The following is a 19,042-nucleotide window of genomic DNA, read 5'->3' on the forward strand; positions in this document are numbered from 1 at the left end:
GACTGTGCCAGCAGTGCCACAGCACAGGCAGGGCCACAGCCCCTGGATGATTCCCATGATCCACCTCTAGAGGAGACATTCCAGGCTGCTTCTATCCCCACTGGTGCAGCTGGGCTTCCCACTTTGCTTCCTTAGGGTGAAACAAGCTCCTGCACAAGATGATTCCAATCAATGCCAAACTTTGCCTCTATCTATTGCCTCTGGCAAAACCTCCGTTGCCATTAGCTCCAAGCTCATGTCTCCAAGAGGAGACAGCATCAGCCCTGCTTGCTTGAAAAGATGAGGGATTAATAAAGCAAAACCCAGCTGACTTGAATACTGAATTGTTAAATTGTTAAGTACTCATTTCTTGCTCATTCCTGCAGGTTTGGAGCAGGAGGGTTCTGTGCTGACACCATTTTAGTTTGGGAGTTCCTTTCAGAATGATTGTTGTTAAAGTTCTCCAAGTCTTACTAATTGTTTTTGATCAAGCTCTGCATGGGGCAGGTGGGATACACTGGGCAGTTCAAACTGTGCTCCTGTTTGTGGCTGAAGTTTGCAGATGCATTTAGTGGATTGGGAAGTCCAATTCCTAGATGAGAATTTTCTTGGGGGGATTTTAATGCCCATTTCAATAGGGTAACTATTGAACTTCAGGCTGACTGAAATGGCAAATTCCTGCCTGGAGGTGGGGATGGTGCTTGCAGCAGCCTGGAGAAGGAGCTGTTGGATAAGTGGGAGGGAGCAGAGGTGCAAAAGCAAATGATGGGCTGATTGTGCCTGCCTGGGGAGGGCTGGCTGTCTCTGAGCCTTCCACTTTGCCCTGTGGCAGGAACAGCTGAGCAGCCTGGCTTTGGCTGCAGGGCTTGAGAGCTGTAAATCCATCCAGGATGGATGGAAGACAGGAGCAGATAGGATCCAATGCAAACGGGATCCATCAAAATGGGCCAGGAAGTTCTAAGGGGACTGGAGCACCTTCCCTATGGAGACAGGCTGAGAAAGCTGGGCCTGTTCAGCCAGGAGAGGAGAGGGTTGTGTGGAGGCCTCACAGCCCCACCAAGGATCTGAAGGGGCTACATAGAAAGCTGGAGAGGGACCCCTCATCAGGACCTGGAGGGACAGGCCAAGGCTCCACAGCTTCCCACTGCCAGAGGGCAGGGATGGAGGGGATATTGGGAAAGTATTTTCCCTGGGAGGGTGGGCAGGCCCTGGCACAGGGTGCCCAGAGCTGCTGTGGCTGCCCCTGAATCCCTTGAAGTGTCCAAGGCCAGGTTTCACGGGGCTTAGAGCAACTTGGGAGAGTGGAAAGTGTTCCTGCCATGGCAGGGGTGGAACAGGATGAGCTTTGAGGTCCCTTTTAACCCAAACCATTTAATGATTCTGTGAAATAAGAATCCAGGTTTCTTTTAGCAAACTCATTCCACAGAAAGTATTACCAGATCACTGATTTCAGCTAAAGATGGCAGAATATAGGATATTGTTCTTTCACACAGCACTCCTAGTTAACTTTGAGGCTGGTTACATCAAAGCTGCCTTCAGCTACTCCCTACATTCGTTCGTGCAGTCTCCATGGCCCTTTGGATGAAACTGCCCTCTGTTCCATTTCCCTTTGTCCAATTAAACAGGCTCTTTACTCTAATAAACAGCTGCTGCTATTGGGATCCATTTGTTTCCTGTTGAGAACCAACAAATAGGGGAGACACAGCTGGGGCAAAGCTGGGGCCATCCACGGCCTCTGCTATGCAGCACAGGTTTGGGATAATTAAGAGCACTGCCATTAATTCTGTGTGCAGACCAGTGGCACAGGGTGTGTTTGCCTGGGCCATGCTCTGTGTGTGGCCCTGAGTTACAGACAACTGCAGAACTCATGCATTTATGAAATGTCAGGAGATGCAGCCTGCAGGACTTGGAAGTAGGGGGAAGTTAATCTTTAGGTTTCTCCATCCTTCTGCACAGCTGCAAGTTCCAGGGGGATCCAAATGCACTCCCACCTCCACAGGCAGGAGAAGCAGGGCTGTGGGGAGGTGTGAAGCTCAAGAATTGATAATTGGTAAAAAAACTTCAGGGAACTGTAGAAAAATTAGTTCCTGCCCGATATGATGCTCCCTACAGCTTTTCTCTCTCTTTCTCTCTCTTGAGGAATCTCTCTGGAGGTATTTGAGTGGGAGGAAAACACTTAAAACCTGGCATTTCCTGGTAACTGCCTGCCCTGTAATCTGCATTAAAGCAGGGAAGGGATGCTGCTGGTGGGGAGGAGATGGAGTGGGCAGGGAAAGGGCTGGGCTGTGGGAGCTGCAGGTGAAGCTGCCCCATGGCCCCTGCAGCCTGGGGTGAGTCCCAGGAGTGGCCCCAGAGCTTTGCCTCAGCCATCATGGAAGAGCAGGTGAGGCCTGAGCAGGGGCACTGCAGTGGCAGCACTGCAGGCAGAAACAGACAGGTTCTGAAGAGAAAAAATACTCCCCAAAAATCCCCTCGAGAACCAGCAGCCATGCTGGTGTGTGCTGGTGTTGCCCACCACATTCCGAAGCAGCACTGGAGACCCCCAGGGCTCTGCTGGGACAATCCTTGTTACCTGTGGGAACAAGGTGAGAGTTGAGGCAGGTTCAAGGTACTGACAGGGATGAGCAGCCCTAGGAATGTTTGACTCCAAAGGGCTTTCTCACAGCTGAGGAGCTTTCAGCTGCCTCAGGGCAAAATCATTTCGAGTCTCTTGGGCAGCTGCACAGGAGGGAACTCACAAGCAGATTTTGGGGGCTATACTTTAAATCCCTGAGAGCTTAGTGTCCGAACATCTCTCAGGATCTTGGTGAATGTGCCTGGTGTCCTGCCAGGACAGAGCCCAGCACATAAATATCTGGGACAGAACTGTATTGCCGTAGGGAGGTGGCACTAAGCTGGTTTGTAGCTTTTTTGAGATACCAAAATAATATCACAGGGATAAAAAAATGTCTACTTTTAATGTGAGCTACTCCAGGCTTGGAGTTTTTAGCCACACTCAGCATCAGTGACACAGTGGATGAGGTTCCCAAAGATTTCCCTGCTCTGTACCCTGCTCTCTTTATGCTGAGGGTCTGCAGCCCCCCAGTCCCTCACCTCCTCCTGTCCACAGCTGTCTTAGGCAAACCGGGCACCAAGGTTTGGAGGAGCTTGTGGAGTCGTTGTACCAGGAAGCTGACACTTTCCAGCAGCCCCCACACCTTCTTCACCCTGCAAAAGCAAAGCATGCAGGCTGAGTTTAATGATGGCTAAAGGCAGCAAAAGGAGAGGGTGTTCATGGTAAATGCACACTGTAATAATCTTGTAATAACCATGAGATCCTGTGGCATTCCCACCAGCTGTACCCTCTCTTCCTTGGGTCTTGCCTTCAGGAAACACCAAATCCCTCCACATGTCCCTTCAGCTGCCCAGCCTCTGCTAAAGGCACAGCCCCTGGTTTGTGTGTCATTCCCTAATGCCTCTGCTGGGATGTTCTTACCCCTTCCTGAATAAGGCTGGGAGCCTGTACGGCTGCAGCAGGACCTTCGCCAGTGGGTCCTGCAGTCCATTCACCTGCTCCTTCTTCCACAAGCCTGCACCCAGGAATGACAGCACACAAGGAAATAAAGACCAGTAATTACAAACAATGAAATAAATGCAATAACTCCTCTTGTCCAGCTCTGAAGCCCATACCAGAGTTCAGCTGGTGCCACTCTTACAAAGTCTCTTTGCAATAGAAATGTTTAATAAATAGCTCTTAAATATAACACTGCCACTCTTGAAGGTTGCAGCTGCCCTAAACCCAAGCTGAGCACCCCAAATCCTCTACCTGGCAGGAAGTAAGGGGTCAGGCACTGAGGGACCCTTTTGTACAGGCCGGGGTGTGTCCCGTTGGGTTTTCCAGAGTCATTCTTCCCACAGGTGCTGCCAAAGCGGAAATTGCCATCGAAGTAGTTAAAGCCAAAGGCATCTGGGAGACATGGAGAGAAAGGGATGATGTTTGTCTGTGTCACACCCAGGTGCCCCTCAGGTCCTGGGGTGCCACTTACTGTTCCTGTACAGGAAAAGGGCAGTGTCCTGGTACCCCTGGGAGAAAATGTCGTTCAAGACCTGCAAGGAGAAACACTTGAGGTCACTAAAGAGCCCGGACCCCAATACTACAGGATCTATCCAAAGCTGTTTGATTGTGGAGGGTTGGGATGGCCCATTTGGGAAGGCAGCAAGCAGTGGTTGGTTTCCAGCCACCACAGCACCGGTCAGAGAAACACAGAATGCTTTGGGTTGGAAGGGATTACCTGGTTTTGTCTGGTCCTTTGCAGATTGTGCACCCCATCCCAAGCTGGCCGCCCACCAGCAGTGCCCCCCCCAAAACGTACTGCAGAAACAGTGGGTGCTGCCCCCTCCCTTTGAAATCCCATTAACAGTGGAGATTGAGCTGACCCTTAAATCTTGACAAGACAGGAACAGCATTAATCTTTTCACCAAAACTGAGCTGGGAGAAGTGCTGGTGGGCTCACCATGGTGCTGGGTGGAAAGAGAGCGTAGCTGATCCTACACAGGTTCTCTATGGAGATCTGGATGCTGCCATTGAAGATCTGGAAGCAGAAGAAGATGGCGGGGCAGTCGCGGGGGCAGATGTCCAGCTCGCCGGTGAACGGGGACACGGTGATCACGGGCTCCTCCAGGCTGGACACGGGCTGCAGGCCTGTGAAGCCTCCATCCACGTAGCGCTGGGGGAGGAGCAGAGGGAGGGTTTGCTTTGGGCACCTTTGCAGTGTCTGCACTGGTGACACTCCTGGTGTGGGCCTGTCGCAGCTCGTCCTCCCTTCCCACTTCCAACAGCTTCTTGTCCTACCTGTGCTCTTTATCCCTTTGCCAGCTCCTTCCCCTGCCCTGCCTGTGGCACCCAGCCAGCTCCTCAACCAGGTGCTGTAATCCACAGCTGTTATTAAAATGGAAATATAATTATTTTCATTCACAAAGCTTTATAAAACAATTTTTGTCAGTCAGGAGCCAAATCAGACATCACCGGATACACAGTGTTGTGTAACTTTCAAGTCCTCAGCTCGAGCAGTAGGGCCCTCACATTTAATAGTTGCCTGCAGATTCATGGGGGATTACTCACTGGGCAAGGAAAATGTCAATTGCTCTATTCCAAAAGGAATCTGGATTTACCACCCACCTCAGTGGGACTGGAAGTTGCAGGTGATGGAATTAAATGTTGATGAAATCACAGTGCAGAGGGGCTTCACAGAGCAATCACAGCCCTGGGGATGGGTTGGGTGGGAAGGGACCTTAAAGCTCATCCAATGCCACCCCCTGCCATGGGCAGGGACACCTTCCACTATACTAGGTTACTCCAAACCATGTCCAACCTGGCCTTGAACATTTCCAGGGACCTTAGAGACCCTTCCAGTGCCTGAAGGGGCTCCAAGAGAGGCTTTGGACAAGGGATGGAGTGACGGGACAAGGGGGAATGGCTTCCCACTCCCAGTAGGGTCACATGGGATTTGGGAGGAAATCCTTCCCTGTGAGAGCGGTGAGGCCTTGCACAGGTTGCCCAGAAAAGCTGTGGCTGCCCCAACCCTGGAAGTGGACGCACTGGAAAACACTGCTGAGATCCTCCTTCCCTTCCCTCAGACATGCAAAACATGGAAATGCTCAGGGCTGGGGGAGGATCCTCCCAGAAATCTCGATGTCTCAGCTGTGCAAGTCAGCACCTGAGCCAAGGGATGAACCTGCTGCAGCCAGGCCCTGCCTGGGATAACTGGATTGTGTCTCAATGTCCCCACTGTGGCTGCCCCCTTAAGCCAGAGATCTGCAAGGTCATCCACACTGTCTGTGGGCAGAGCAGGAGAGGGTTCTCCAGATGGCAATTCCACCCAGCTGTCATCTTAGGATGTGGTGAAGAATAAACTGAAGGGCTTTATCATCCTCCATCAACTAAAGGAAAAGCCTGGACACACCTATCCCTCCCTGGTCAGAGGAATGTCAAGGTCTAACCTGAGAACACCCTGCTGGGAGCGTGTGTTTTAGTGGAAGTATCACTCACCACTCCTCGGTAGGATGGAGGGATGAATCCACAGTAAATTGGAAGAAAGCAGCTGCAGAGGAGAGCCTGGTAAGGAGAGGGATTGCAGAAGTCAATGCCCCTGTCAAAGGTCTTCTGGACAAAAGCTGTTGACTTGGTGCCTGAAAATTTAGCCTTGACAAAATCTGGAACCAGGCTGTTGGTGCCACCTGGACTTTGCTGGGGACTGTGACAAGAAAGGCTTCAGAAAGGGAAAATATCTGATTTCATTGAAGGGGAAACACTTCTATGGAGCAGGGCACAACACTGCATTTTTTAAATTTTATAGCTGCCGGAATTAATCGTTGTAAATCTACATGTCCATGTCCAATACTGCGCTGTGATGGTGGCAAGCTGAAGCTTTGGGGCCAATTTCCATCTTTGCAGGTTTTTGGACAAAACCAAGACACCCTCATGAGGCATCCTCACTCTGCTGGGATCTGTCAGTGGTAAAGCCACTGCTGGGGTGTTTGCAACCATTTCCCACCAATCACATCAGCTGGGAGTGAGCACCCCGGGCTCCTGGGCTACCTAGAGGAGGCACCATGGCGTGAACTCCAACATCTCCGTGGAGTTGTCATCTTCTGCTGTCTCCCTGGGACAAGCTCATGGTCAGCTCTGTTAGGACTATACCCTGGAATTCTCCCCACAGCAGATAATTTACTGTTTATGAGCTGCTTGTTGTTCAGCAGCAGCTTTGTCCAGCTCTTTCCTCCCAGGAAAGTGCTGAGGCAACAAGGAAAACCATTGCCAGAGGACTGAAGAGAGACCTGTGGGGAGAGCTGAGGGGTCACATCAGCACTGACAGGGCTCTTTGCAAAGTCATTATTAGAGCCCCAACATTGTCTGTATAAGGGTGGAAATGAACTTGCTGCTTTTTTAGCATGTTTTATTCCATCTGATCCTGGAACTCAAGCCTTCCTCCTTGCCCCCAAGCTCATGGAGCCCATTGTTGTGGGACCACAGCTCTGGCATGGCCTCCTGACCCTCTCCCCATCTCAGGTAGAAAACAGTGCAGTTTAAGCCACCAGCACCTGGGGTATGTCCATCCCAGGCAGTCACTGGAGACCTTCCTAGGCCCCAGAGGAAGGGCTCTGTACCTGAATGAGCTCCTCCTTGGAGCTGAACTCTGAGGCCATGACGTTCTGGCCATCCACCACCCTCGTCAGCGAGATGTGCAGCCGCCCCGAGGCCAGCAGGTAGGAATCCTCCGGCAGCATCCGCTGCAGGACAGCCTTGAGATTGGCCAGCAAGCTGCACTTGGGAGAGAGGGGGCCCAGGATGGTTTTCCTGACTTCCGTTGCCAGTGCAAAGAAAAACTCCTTTAGGTCATCTGAAACAGAAACGAAAGATAGAAAGTCAATATCCCTCCTGCACTAATAGTTGTCTTTTAAATCCTGTTTTTAACACTCCTCACAAATAAAGCTTCTCGTAGCCCCTCTGTGCTACCCCAGGATGATACTGCTGCTACAGTGGGGGATGCTGTGGCGGGGCAGGAAGGGAGCCATGACCCCCACAGTGTCCTCAGAGGACATCACACCTTTGTGTGACCGCACTGGTGAAATCTTCACTTGCACCAGAGTTGTGACCTCAAGATGTTCCTGGTCAGGATTCGAGAAAGGCTCCAGATAGCTCCAGGAAGGGGGAAACTGAGTTATCCGTGACAATGTGACTTGCACAGATATTCCTGCCTTTCACCTCTGGTTTTCCATGTGAGCAGTCCCAGGCTCTACAGGGAGCTGGGCTGGCTCCGAGCCAAGGATGAGGGGCACCTCTTCTGCTCAGGGCTGTCCTGCAAGCCAGGTGTCCTGGCTGCACATTGCTGGGATGCCCAGCTCACCTGAGCTAACCTCAAGAGGTGTTAATAGCCATGACATGTGTCTGCACATCCCACAAGCTGGGTTAAAGGAGCAGAGCCCTGGAGCTCTGGCCAAGGGCTCAGGAGACTCCAGGTTTTTAAGGTTTCACAGTGATGGGGAGGAAGAGGAGTGCAGCAAACTCTGCAGGCAGCCTGATGCCACAGAGGGAATTCGGTGCCTTTGCTGGCATGGGGAGCTCACCTGGGGGAATGTCCCACCTGGGGGGTTAAATTCTTGCAGTGAGAGCTCATCCAGCACCGAAGCTGCAAGGCGCTGTCCTTGCACCCACGTGAGCTCTCTGGGACCCTGCACGGGCTTGGCTCAGCACCAAGGCTTTGTAGGGGCAGAGGTTTCAGTGCAGTCTCATGGGATTGTGTGGACGGACAGACGGATTAGGTGGAGTGTCCTGAAGGCAACTGGAGCAACATAGGCATTAAGAGGGGTTATGTGTGTTTGAGTGGATGCTGAGGCCACGTGGGGCAATGATTAACCCTGGGCAGGTTTGCACAGAGGGCCAGACCTCCAGGGAGGTGGGGCATGCCCAGGTCATTGTCTGGCTGCTCTGTGTCCTGGAAATGGGGGAAAACATGGAAAAACTGCCCACAAACTGACAAGTAAGAAGTGAGAGCCGAGCCCAGCTTTGTGGGCTTTGGTTCTGTACGGGGCTGAGTGAGTGAAGGATGAGCCTGGCAGCAATGTGACCATCCCTGCCTGCACCAGCTTGGTGCCAAGCCTGTCCCCACGAGGTGACCGGTGGGGTCACAGAGGACAGCCTGGCTCTGAGAACTCAGAGCTCCTTACCCAGCCTGGGGCAGGGGACAGGCACCTGAGTGCAGCCACCCCATGGGACACCAAACACACCTTTCACCTTCATTTTGCCCCTGTCGCCCCCAGGACGAATATGACAGAGCTTGTGCCACATTCATTTTCCTTGTTAGAAAACTGACCAGAGTCATCACTATCCAAAGTGTCTTTTTTCCTCTGGGGAAGATATTTTGGGCATAAGATCATCTCGGCTCCTCTAAGTGGATGGTGCCTTCCACCTCCAGGCAAGCAGATGCCCAGTTCAGGACTGGCACCCCCAGCAAGAGCAGTTGCCAAATGTATTTTTACTGCTGGACAGCCCAGCTCCACCCATTACAGCAGGAGGAGGAATCAGAAATTTTGGGGCCTTTGCTTATTTGTGGAGGAGTTTGTCCCCATGTGGGCAGAAATGTTCCTTTCTGCCTTGTCTAAACATATCTGCCAATGTTTTGAACTATTTTTAGCTGCAGAAGAACCGTTCCAGCACCCACCAGAGGTTTCAGGAACCATATGTGCCCTCCCAGCTTCCTCCATCATTATTTGGTCCCCAAAAGCTTCTGCTCTTCCTAAATGTCCCCATTGCTTGAAGCAGAACTTGGATCACGCTTTAGAGCCTTAAGCCTTGTGTACACTTGTTTACACATGGACACTAATTGGAAATATGAGAGGATGTGATTATTAAAAGTGGATTAACTACTCTGAATTAATTCTTCACATGGAGGATCTTGTTGCTAGAGGGGCCTGTTTCCACACTGTTGAAAGAGGGTCAGAGGAAAACCCCTTTAGCAGCAATAAGAGAAATCTCAGCCCCGGGCTGGAGCAGACTGCTGTTCCTCCAGGAATTTCCTGCTGACAAGCCCTTGAGCTTTAGCCACAGGAAAAGGTGCACCTGGAGCTGGGAATCACACGACATGTCCCTTTGTTATGGGAGGTTCAGTGGGATAAGCCAAAGTGACACGCAAACAAGGCTGTCAGCTCTGTAGATACCTGTGTGACAGCCACTCCTGTCCCTTCATAGCTACACATCCCAAGAACTGATCCATATGGAGATCCATAGGGAAAAAGGGCTTGGCATGGGCAAATCCAGCCCCTGCAGCTGCACAGACTTGGCTTTGGCACATCTCAGCACCCCTCATGCCTCAGAGCAGAAGGGCAGGAGATCTGCTCCTCCAGCAGGAGCAGGGAAAGGAGCCAATAGAATACAGGTACATCCAGATCTCCCCGTCATTTCTGCCCACCAGCTGAGCCAGGAACACTCAGGCTGTAAGAACCAGCTTTTTCAGCTGACACCTCCCAAAACTGCACCACGCTGGCTGCCAAGAGTGGCAACACCTTGGGTTTCTGTACTGCCTCATGAGCCAGGAGAGTTCCAGCAGCCCCACCGCCCCGGCAGCCCCCCGAGGCATCGCCCCCAGCTTCACGGAGCAAAAGATCTCCCAAAGGACTCGAGGCCGTGGTTTTCTTACCGAGGCCGACGCCGCACACGACGGCAGCAGCGATGAGCGACCCAGCCGAGGAGCCGTAGACCTTGCAGGCAGACTTGAGGAGCTCAGGAGCCAACTCCAGCAGGGACTGCACCACCCCAACCTGGTACAGGGCCAGGAAGCCACTGCCCGAAAAGGAGAGCGAGAAAGGGGTGCTGGAAGCCCGGAGATCCTCCACAGCCATCTCGGGATCAAAGCAGCGGATCTGACTCGAGGTCTCGGGTTGTTCTTTTTCACCAGGTGAACCTCAAGCTCTCTTCTCCTCTGCTGCCTCCAGGCTCATCTCTGGCTGCAGAGGAGTCCAGAAGACGGATTTTCTGCCTCCTTTTATGACAGCTCCCTGAGGCGTTGAGATTCGTGAGCTATTTTAATTGCTGCCTGTGCTAAAAACAGAAATTTTCCCCTGATCAAAACAGCTCTTATAATCCTCAACCACAGCCAGCTTGGTTGCTCAGGGCTGAATCAGGGCTCCCCTCTCATGCCAACAGGTCTGCAGTGCCCCAGGAGCCCTCCCAGAGACAGTCCTGGTGTTACTGTTCTCGTCACACAGAAACGTCCGTGCAAAAATTCCTCTTTGCTTCATGCTTTCTTCATCAAGGAGTGTTTTCCTAAATTGGATTCTCCATCAATCCCAGCTTAGGCACAGCTCAGTACTGAGTGAGTAAAGGCTTGTATAAGACACTTAAAGCCAGAGGGTGTTACACAAGGGGTGGATGAAGGGCGTTACGATGGGTTAGGTTTGGAAATATTCCTTGTATTTGTTCCCTGTTGGAAGGGTTTTGCCCTTGCCTGACCCTTGGGTATTGTTTGTATGGGGCAAAAACCAAAGATGTGGATTTGTTTTCCTCTCCCCTCTCAATAAAGCCCTACAGCAGCACCACAATACCCAAACTTGTGGTTATTGAACCAGAATCAAATCAATTCACTGCCTTTGGACTGTCTGCAATGCCTGGGGGATAGTTACAAAACCAGGGAGAACTGCAGATTTCTTCTCTTTTCTTAATGATTTCTTAGTGATCCAATGCTGCTGCCAACATACAGAACAAAAATTGCCATTTTAACAGATGTATTTATTAAGTACTGGTAAATATTATGTCGTTTCTGTTGTCTAAATCCATAGAGCTGCACACTGAGAGGAAACATTCCATGGGTTAGAATTAGGGCTGTGTGTACAACACATGGGCATGTGGGTAAGGAACAAGGCTCTCCTTCCCTGGCCAGGACAGTACAGGGAACCACAGCATGGTCCCAGCTTCCTGATACCACCTCTGCAGTTCTGTTTCACCCCAGATTTTCACACATTTTTCCCTGCCTTCCCCAGCCATGACCGTGTCCCCAAGACAGGAACTGGAGCAGACACACTGACATGCAAAATGTCCCTGGGTTGAGTTGTCACCAGGAGCTGCTGTCAGCAGGTGGACATTGCCTGGAACCCCCAAGGAAATGTCACAGCATGGCCAGGGATGGTCTCTGGTGCTCCCTGGATGTCAGGACACACAGGAGGAGTTTGCCAGCTCCAAGATATATCTAATAATGAATGGGATTATCCTGCAGGTGAACAACTGCCTGAATTAGGGCTTTTAGATGCATAGCCTTACTGGAGCCCCTAATTTCTTGTCTTTCTGGGGTCTGATGTTTCTCATGATCCCCTTGCTGGGTGAGTCTCCCACACACCCCAGCCTCTCCACCACCCTGGGAGTTATCAAAGCTCTCATCTCTGTGATTCATGCTACCGGCTCCTCCAGCCTTTGGGAAAGCAAATCCCTTCATTTAAAGGATTTTCTTCCAGTTCATGAAGGACAAAACTATCACCTGTTGCTGTGACTGGTCCAGACATGCCAGGGCACTGGAAGTGCAGAGGGTTTATGTGTTGGAATGAGCTGTTCCCATGTTCCCTGTGTGTTGTTCCTATTGCTTGCCTCAGGCCCCCAGGGGCTCCAGCAGGCTCTGCATAAAGAGGTGTAGGATGCTCCTGCTTCACTCAGCCCTTGCACCTCCTCAGCCCAGCCCTGACTGCCAGCATGTGGGAAAGATATAAATGATCCCATGGCAGCTGTGGGAACACACGGCTCTGTCCTGCACTCAGTTACAGGGGCTCTCCATGGGGGAGATTGGCCAAGGTGCCGGATCTCCCCTGCACCCTCCCCAGCTGCCAACACCACAGCCCGGGACAGCATCCAGGAGGCATCATCCTGCCTGGCTCTGTTCCATGCTCCTGTGAGATGAAACCTTGTCATCATCCTCTTAGTGACAGCAAATTTTGCATTAATTGGCTCATCAAGTGCCGGGCTGATTTTCTAAGCTGCCCTCCCCCGGGCACTCCAAAGCAGGATTAGTGAGGACTGACGACTTTGGGGACGCAGGATTCCCTCAGCAGCCTGGCACGGTTTGGGGAGAAAGCCCCCAGCTCCCATGAGCACTGGGTGGGCTGGGGGCTGTGCAGGGCTGAGTTTTACCCAGGCAGGATCACAGCCCAGATGGCCGGTGTCCGTGATCCAGGGATTTTCGTGCGAGGCGATTGTCTTCGCTGTGTGAAGCCACAACAGGGTGTTTAGGGAAGGATGAAGGTAATGCTAAGAGCTGGAAACGGCTCAAACCCTCAAGACTAAGAACTTGCCCTTCTTTAAAACCTTCTCAATATCTTCAGTGGCCACAGGCAATCAAGTCCCAATTTTATAACCAGGAGATTGATCCAAGGTGTTGGAATTTCTCACGGGAAGGGACCTGGGCTCCAAAAGCCACCAGTCCTGGGGCACTGCACTAAGGCAGCTGTGGCTGCTCCCCATCTCATCCCACAGTGCCCAGCTGGAGCAGCATCCCCACACATTGGGAGCAGAAGCCTCTTGTGCAAGGGGCTGGGCAAGTTTGGCTCCTTGTTCCCACAGCACAGCTGCCTCAATGGGTGGGGAAAGGTCCAGTGAGAGAGGAGAGTGTCTGGTGCAGCTGTGGTACTGGCAATAGCACAGGAGAAGGGAATGGGAGTTTTCCTCTCTGATGTTTCACCTGGCAGGTGCATCCCACATGCTGATGGAAGAAAATATCCTCTGGGACAGAGGATATTTGACTTTCCTCTGGGAGGTCAGTGAGGAGACAGAGCCCTTTTCTGCTCCATGCAAATGCCAACCCGTCCCTGGCACCGCACGAGCTCAGATGCAAAACAAATTGGGGCATCCTGTGACCCTCTAAGCACATCCTGAGCACCAGCTCACCCAACCCTGGTCCCAGCCCAGCACAGCCCCACGGGCTCTGGGCAGGGAACAGGAATGTCAGGACTGTTGCAAACAGACGAGGGCGGTTTCAGTCTCTCCCACAGTAAAATCTCCTGGGTTGGTTCCCAGCCAAAAGGCATCCCGGTGCTGACACTGCACATGCTGCCAGGGCCCAGGAGTGGGATTTAATGTTTTCCACACTCCTAATTACCCTAGGCTGAATTAGATGGAGCCCTGCAAGGTGTCCCTCCTCCCTCGGCAGCTGGTGACTCAATCCTGTCTCTGTCAAACACAGCCCTGAAGGCTTTGGGGATGTGGATCTGTCCTGTGCTTCTGTCCTGCAAGGGCTCTGCTTCCCCATTTGCATTAACTTTGGCTTTTACAAGGACCAAGAAGCTCAGATCCTCCAGGAAAGGAGGTGCTGGGCAGACCTGGGCTGTCACCAGTGCCCCGTGGAGGATTGTCACCCCAAATGTGGCAGTGACACAGACCCACACGTTTGTTTGTCACCACCATCACCTTCAACCCACTAGAACCTCCCTCCTGCACAATGCAAACCCCAAAACTTCGTCTCCTTCACACCAGGCCGAGTCCAACCTTGTAGAGGGGATGCTCTTGCTGGTGCCACCACACCAAGCCCTGGCAAACCCCGCCCAGCCCCAAGCTGCCTTAATCCATGGCCCTACTTAGGGGTCTGGGCAAAGATTAGCTGGAAACATTCCCAGTGATTAGGGTTTAAATCGCTTTGGCATTTCACATCTTCTTACAGCTCATAGGTGAGACCCTGGCAGCCGTAAATCTCCTCAGTCCTCAGGGATGTTACAGCTCCTGCACCACTTGGGAATGAGCTTTACCCAGTTCTTGGTGTCAGATCAAGCTGCTCTGGGTAGTAAATCTCCTTCTGCTGGAAAGGGAAGGCCTATAAATTGTAAAAATGGCAGGACAACACTGTGCACCTGCTCTCAGAGACCCTTGTGCCACTTGGAATTTGGCTGGAAAGGATCAGCCCACAGCAGCTGGAGCGAAGCAAACAGTATTCCATCTGTAACACAGCTCCCAGCAGACAAGCCTGGCTGGCATTTAGGTACCAATTTATTTGAGTTTTAGATTTTTTTTCAAACTGGATTCTTGGCTGGTAGCAGAAACTACAAAAATTATGTTGTACATTCACAAATACATTTAGAAAAGCAGGTAAATAAATACATGTGCACAAAGAGCAACAGCCCCTGAGGTTCAACACAAGCACTTGGCAGGAGCTAAAATACAAATACAGGGTGAAATGTGGGCTCTGATTTACAGACTCTTCACCCCCCACCAGGTGGGGTTCAAGCATTTCACACTGCTGGCACTGTCATGAGGGTTTTCCTTAAAAGATTTTAAATCCCCTGTCCAGAAGTTCACCCCACATCCAGGGGGATCCCAGTCACCTCAGGGATTGTCCTCCCTCCATGAAATGTTTGTCCTTGGGTTCCCAGGCACCACAGGCCCCTCACAGCAGCCACTCTCAGTCTGGGCTGTCACAGTGGTCTGTCCTCAGCTTTTCTCTCTTCTGCTGAAAAAGAACAAAATATTCTTAGAATCATGGAATCCTTTGGATTGGAAGGCACCTTTAAAGGGACACCTTCCACTACCCCAGGTTGCTCCAAGCCCCGTCCAGCCTGTCCTTCCACAGATGGGCAGCCACAGCTTCCTGGGGCACTTGCCCTGACTTGCTGCTGGGAGCTCAGCCCCAGGCTCATCCTCCTCCTTACCTGGAGAATTTTGCCATAGGGCGCGAAGGAATCGTCCAGGTAGCGGGTGCCGAAGCCCATGATCCTGTTCACTGCCTGGCTGCAGATCCCCGCCACCGTGGCGGTGAGATGGACCGTGTAGGCAAACTGGATCTCCTGGGGATTGACGTTGGGCCTGCTGGCTGTCAGCTCCCTCTGCACGTAGGCGTCGGCCAGGCTCTTGAAGGAGCTGTAGGACATGTCCCTGAAGAAGAGCTGCAGCCGTGCGTCCTCCCTCACCTGGGCGGGAGACAAGCGGGTGCACGTCAGGAACGGCTCCGTGTGCTGCCCCAACGCCTGCACCCCACACCAGGACAGCAGCTGCCAGGCACGATCACACCCAGGCAAGGAATTAAAAGATTCCATTTCCTTCTCAAGATTCTCCTGAGTGTTTTCCTGCCCCAGGGAAATCAATGGTGTTGCTGTGTTTATTTTACAGCAGTGCAGAGCTTGGTCCAGATTCCCTCAGCCCCGCCCAGCTGTCCACAGCTCCCTCACCTGCCTGTCCAGCTCATCTCCTGCACTCCTGAGCAGGGCAACGATTTTCTTGATGGCTTCATCTGTGGAGAGAGACACCAGGTTATCTCCAGCCCTTTCTCCAAGCCTCACACATCCAGATGCTCTTTTTAGTCCACAGGGAAAATTCCTTGAGCAAAGTTTATCCACCTCCATCCTTCCAAAACCCATTTTAGCCTATTGCCAAGTGCCTCGTTACCCTCAGCCAGCAAAAATACTCTCTAACCTCTGAATTTTGTCTTGTGTGGTCTAGTGGAAGGTGTCTCTGCCCATGGCAGAGGGGCTGGATGAGGTGTTCTTTAAAATCCTTTCCTACCCAAAAACCATTCTGGGATTCTGTGAATCTCCCTCTCCCCCAGTCAAACCCTGATGTTGTAAATCTCCCACAAAGTCTTCGTCCAGCTCTTGGGGTCACGAAAGCCCCGGCATCAGGACCGAAGCAGGGCTGGATCCCAAGCAGGCCCTGCAGGGGATAAGTCTCATGCCCATTTGTTTCAGGGCCAGTACTCACCGACCCCGTCGGGTCCAGGGGGCTGTGGGGGCTCCCCACGTCCTCCTGCTCTGTCCCCCCAGCTCTCGCTGCCCTGCACGATCAGCCCGATCTCCTGGGACACTTGTGTGTAGTATCCATCGGGCCGCTCCGCCTCTGCCGGGACACAAACGCACATCCAGACGTGAGGATGGGTTTTGTCAGCGTTGGCTGCTGGGGCCGGTGCCCACCCCAGTGCCCACCCCTGGTCAGCACATTCTGAAGGTGAAGGAAGTGACTGAGCAGCTGTGGCCTGCCCCGAATCCACTGAGGCTCCCCAGAAATCCCCTGGGCAGTGTTTGGGCGCAGGATGGGCCAGGCTGGGGATGGGCTGTGCCGCGCCAGCTGCCTGCACCCGTCCCCAAGGCCAATCTCAAGCATCTTAGCAATGGCCCTAGAGTGGTTTAGGATCTAATCTCAGGTCTCAAATGCAGGTTTTAGCTAAACCACCATGACCCTTGGCTGCCAGAGGAGGAAAGTTCATGCTGCTGACAGCTGACTTGGGGTGACTGTGCTCAGGACATCCCTTCCTGGAGACTGGGATTGGGATTGTCTCCAAAACCTATCCCAGCCTGCAGAAAACCCTGGGAGGGGGGTTAGAAGCAGGCACTAAACACCACAGCTTTCCCCAGGGAAGCCCAGCAGGGCCCTGCTGGCAGCAGGGGTGGATCAGGGTTGGGCTGGGGTCCCACCTGGCTGGGCTGGGGCCAGGACATGCCGCAGGGGAAGGCAGCTGGGGCGCTTGTTCCGTGCCCCGGATCCCGGCTCTGCTCGTTCCTCCTCCCCGTGCTTCTTCAGAGAGAAAACCTTCTTGAGGCTGGGTTTCTTCTTCAGGGCTCTGCCCAACGCTGGGGACGTGCTTGAGTCTACTCTGTGCTTTCTGGCTCCTTCTGGTTTGGAGCCCTGAGGAGCTTTGACATCTTTCTCCTTTGCTTTTTGCCCTTTGTTTTCCTTCTGGTCCTCAGGGCTCTTCTTGAAGAAGAGATTTAAGAAACCTTTCAGCCAGCCTGGTTTTGAACCTGAGTGCTGTGTTTTGCCCTGGGAAGAGTTTTTTGTGCTTTTCCTCTTATCCTTCAGCCCCTCTGTAGGCACCTCCTGGGGAGCTTTGCTGCCATCATCCAAAGCCTCCTCTGGGCCTGGTGTTTTGAGTCTCTCCTCCTGGTCCTTCCTAGGGCTGGGTGTGACACATGGGTACGTGCAGAAATCACTTTCTGACCGTTGTAGCCTGTCCATTTTCCTCCCTCGCCCTCCGCCTTTCTCCTGAAGGGTTTTTTTGGCCACCAGTGAGTTTTCATGGCAGCTCAGTGAGCGCTTGACATAAATCTCCAGCACTTTCTTGGCCTCTCGCCTGTCCAGAGAGAGGATCTTGCCCGACAGCTGCCTCCCCGCATCCCACCGAGGCATCTCCTCGGCCGGATCCCGTGTGTTGCTGTGGAGAGAAACAGCATTTTCAGTCTGGTTTTTGCCTTCCCCTGGCCACTGCACAGCAGGGCTGGGCCGGATGGAAACTTCCCCCATGCTGGCACCCAGGGGTGCTGTGGGTGTCTGGGGTTGTTTGTGCTCCTGGTTAATGATCAGTCCGTTTTATGGCCGTTATCTGAGCGCTCCTGATGCAGACGGCCCACGCGGGGTTTTACAACTACAGACTCGTTGATAAAGGAACTGAAACTGTGGAGAGGGGGGAGATGGGCTGGGCATATCCTGGAGGAGGAGCCTGGTCGTCACACAGGGGGTTTTATCCAGCAAGGGCAGCACCCAAATACCATGTTCCCACACTACAATGAAAAACAACACCCCAGTGAGCCACAGAACTCAGAATTTAGAGTATTTCCCCTTAGAGTATTGGCAGCTAAAAATCATTCCAGCCCCTGGAGAGGCCAAGGGATGTGGGATCTTGCAAATGGCCTTGGTCACCTTGTGATGGCAGAGCCCTTCTGTGAGCTCCCACCTGTGGGGCTGGGAACGGAGCTTGGAGCACCAATCCCTGCCCTTCCACCACCCTTTCTCTCTACATTTACAAACAAAACTCAACCAAAGACACTGCTATTGGAAAACCAGAGAGCCATGATGGTGTCTCAAGCTGGACTCCAAAACCAATTTCACCCTTCAAAGAACCAGACCCAAACCAGACTTCTCTCCCCTGAACAGCACACGGGGAACCAGCACCGAAATCTGGCACACTTGGCTGTACAAAACACTCTGGAGTTGGGAATCAGCCTCTGCTCAGAAGATTATCACCACAACACACAGCACAGCCACCCACCCCACCTCAGCCTGCTTTTGGGATCAGAAAGGCAAGTTCCCTTCATCCAAGCCAACACCAAATCCCAACAAACACTCATTAAAAAAACCATTCCACTAAACGCAATCACGGCAAAGCCACGACCCCCATCCTGCTTTGATTGATTCCAGTACACTGACCACAACATTGGTTATTTGCTGGTTTGGTTTTTACCTTTCCATCAGTATTTCTGTTCCTTTGGACATAGTTCAAGATGAGCTCCTGGGCGCTGAGGGATCACAGGCTCTCCTGGGAGGTGCCTTTTTATACTCGAGCTGGTGGCTGAGTTAAGTCCTATTTTTAGCAGCCATTCAGGTAGGAGAGCAGCCAAGGTTTCCGCCTGGGATCCCCGCTATCACCGCCCTCGTGGTGGAGATGAATGGGCGTGAGTTTCACTGGAGGAGAAAACAATTTCCTTATGACAAGTAGCAGCAAAACAACATAAAATCACCTGTCACCTGGTATAAGCACTGCCCTTTGAGACCAGCTATCTCAGGCAGCTGTCTGTCCTTGGGTTTGGTTTGGTTTGTTGTTTTGTACTGGGTGTGATTCCTGAAATGGGCTCT

At 52.4% G+C, this 19,042-nt stretch overlaps 2 protein-coding genes across 4 annotated transcripts; both read right to left on the minus strand.

Annotated features, from left to right (window-relative positions):
- Positions 1 to 64: 64 nt before the first annotated feature.
- PNPLA1 (patatin like domain 1, omega-hydroxyceramide transacylase) lies at positions 65 to 10,769 on the minus strand. Its single transcript, XM_005530159.3, has 9 exons — positions 10,155 to 10,769; positions 7,126 to 7,358; positions 6,008 to 6,073; positions 4,473 to 4,685; positions 4,005 to 4,065; positions 3,785 to 3,925; positions 3,455 to 3,548; positions 3,073 to 3,186; positions 65 to 2,551 (listed from the first exon to the last, which is right to left on the minus strand). The coding sequence occupies exons 1-9, from the start codon at positions 10,354 to 10,356 to the stop codon at positions 2,548 to 2,550; spliced, it is 1,128 nt and encodes a 375-aa protein (XP_005530216.1). The 5' UTR covers positions 10,357 to 10,769; the 3' UTR covers positions 65 to 2,547.
- A 3,748-nt stretch (positions 10,770 to 14,517) lies between these two features.
- Positions 14,518 to 18,742, minus strand: BNIP5 (BCL2 interacting protein 5). Of its 3 annotated transcripts, none has more exons than XM_088067192.1 (6): positions 18,651 to 18,742; positions 16,888 to 17,624; positions 16,178 to 16,312; positions 15,649 to 15,710; positions 15,133 to 15,390; positions 14,518 to 14,933 (listed from the first exon to the last, which is right to left on the minus strand). In XM_088067192.1, exons 1-6 carry the CDS (start codon positions 18,680 to 18,682, stop codon positions 14,886 to 14,888), a joined length of 1,272 nt encoding a protein of 423 aa, XP_087923318.1. In that variant the 5' UTR covers positions 18,683 to 18,742; the 3' UTR covers positions 14,518 to 14,885. The 3 variants fall into 3 exon arrangements, with proteins under 3 accessions (XP_087923318.1, XP_087923317.1, XP_087923316.1); XM_088067191.1 differs by having other exon boundaries at positions 14,518 to 14,930; positions 16,888 to 17,970; positions 18,651 to 18,705; XM_088067190.1 differs by having other exon boundaries at positions 16,888 to 17,970; positions 18,651 to 18,705.
- Positions 18,743 to 19,042: the final 300 nt, after the last annotated feature.

Source organism: Pseudopodoces humilis, chromosome 26 (assembly GCF_049639895.1).
Source record: "Pseudopodoces humilis isolate 2021_Gansu_Grassland_sample_001 chromosome 26, ASM4963989v1, whole genome shotgun sequence".
NCBI classification, from domain to species: Eukaryota; Metazoa; Chordata; class Aves; order Passeriformes; family Paridae; genus Pseudopodoces; species Pseudopodoces humilis.

Excerpts from the sequence above, each read along its gene's own strand:
- PNPLA1 (XM_005530159.3), bottom strand. The coding sequence starts at position 10,356 with ATGGCTGTGGAGGATCTCCGGGCTTCCAGCACCCCTTTCTCGCTCTCC. Across the intron at positions 7,359-10,154 it reads CGTGTGCGGCGTCGGCCTCG|ATGACCTAAAGGAGTTTTTC; the intron begins GTAAGAAAACCA and ends TTTCTGTTTCAG. Across the intron at positions 4,066-4,472 it reads TCTTTCCACCCAGCACCATG|GTCTTGAACGACATTTTCTC; the intron begins GTGAGCCCACCA and ends TTCTCCTTGCAG.
- BNIP5 (XM_088067190.1), bottom strand. The coding sequence starts at position 17,713 with ATGGGGGAAGTTTCCATCCGGCCCAGCCCTGCTGTGCAGTGGCCAGGG. Across the intron at positions 16,313-16,887 it reads CCTGGCCCCAGCCCAGCCAG|AGGCGGAGCGGCCCGATGGA; the intron begins GTGGGACCCCAG and ends GTGTCCCGGCAG. Across the intron at positions 15,711-16,177 it reads CCCTGGACCCGACGGGGTCG|ATGAAGCCATCAAGAAAATC; the intron begins GTGAGTACTGGC and ends CTCTCTCCACAG.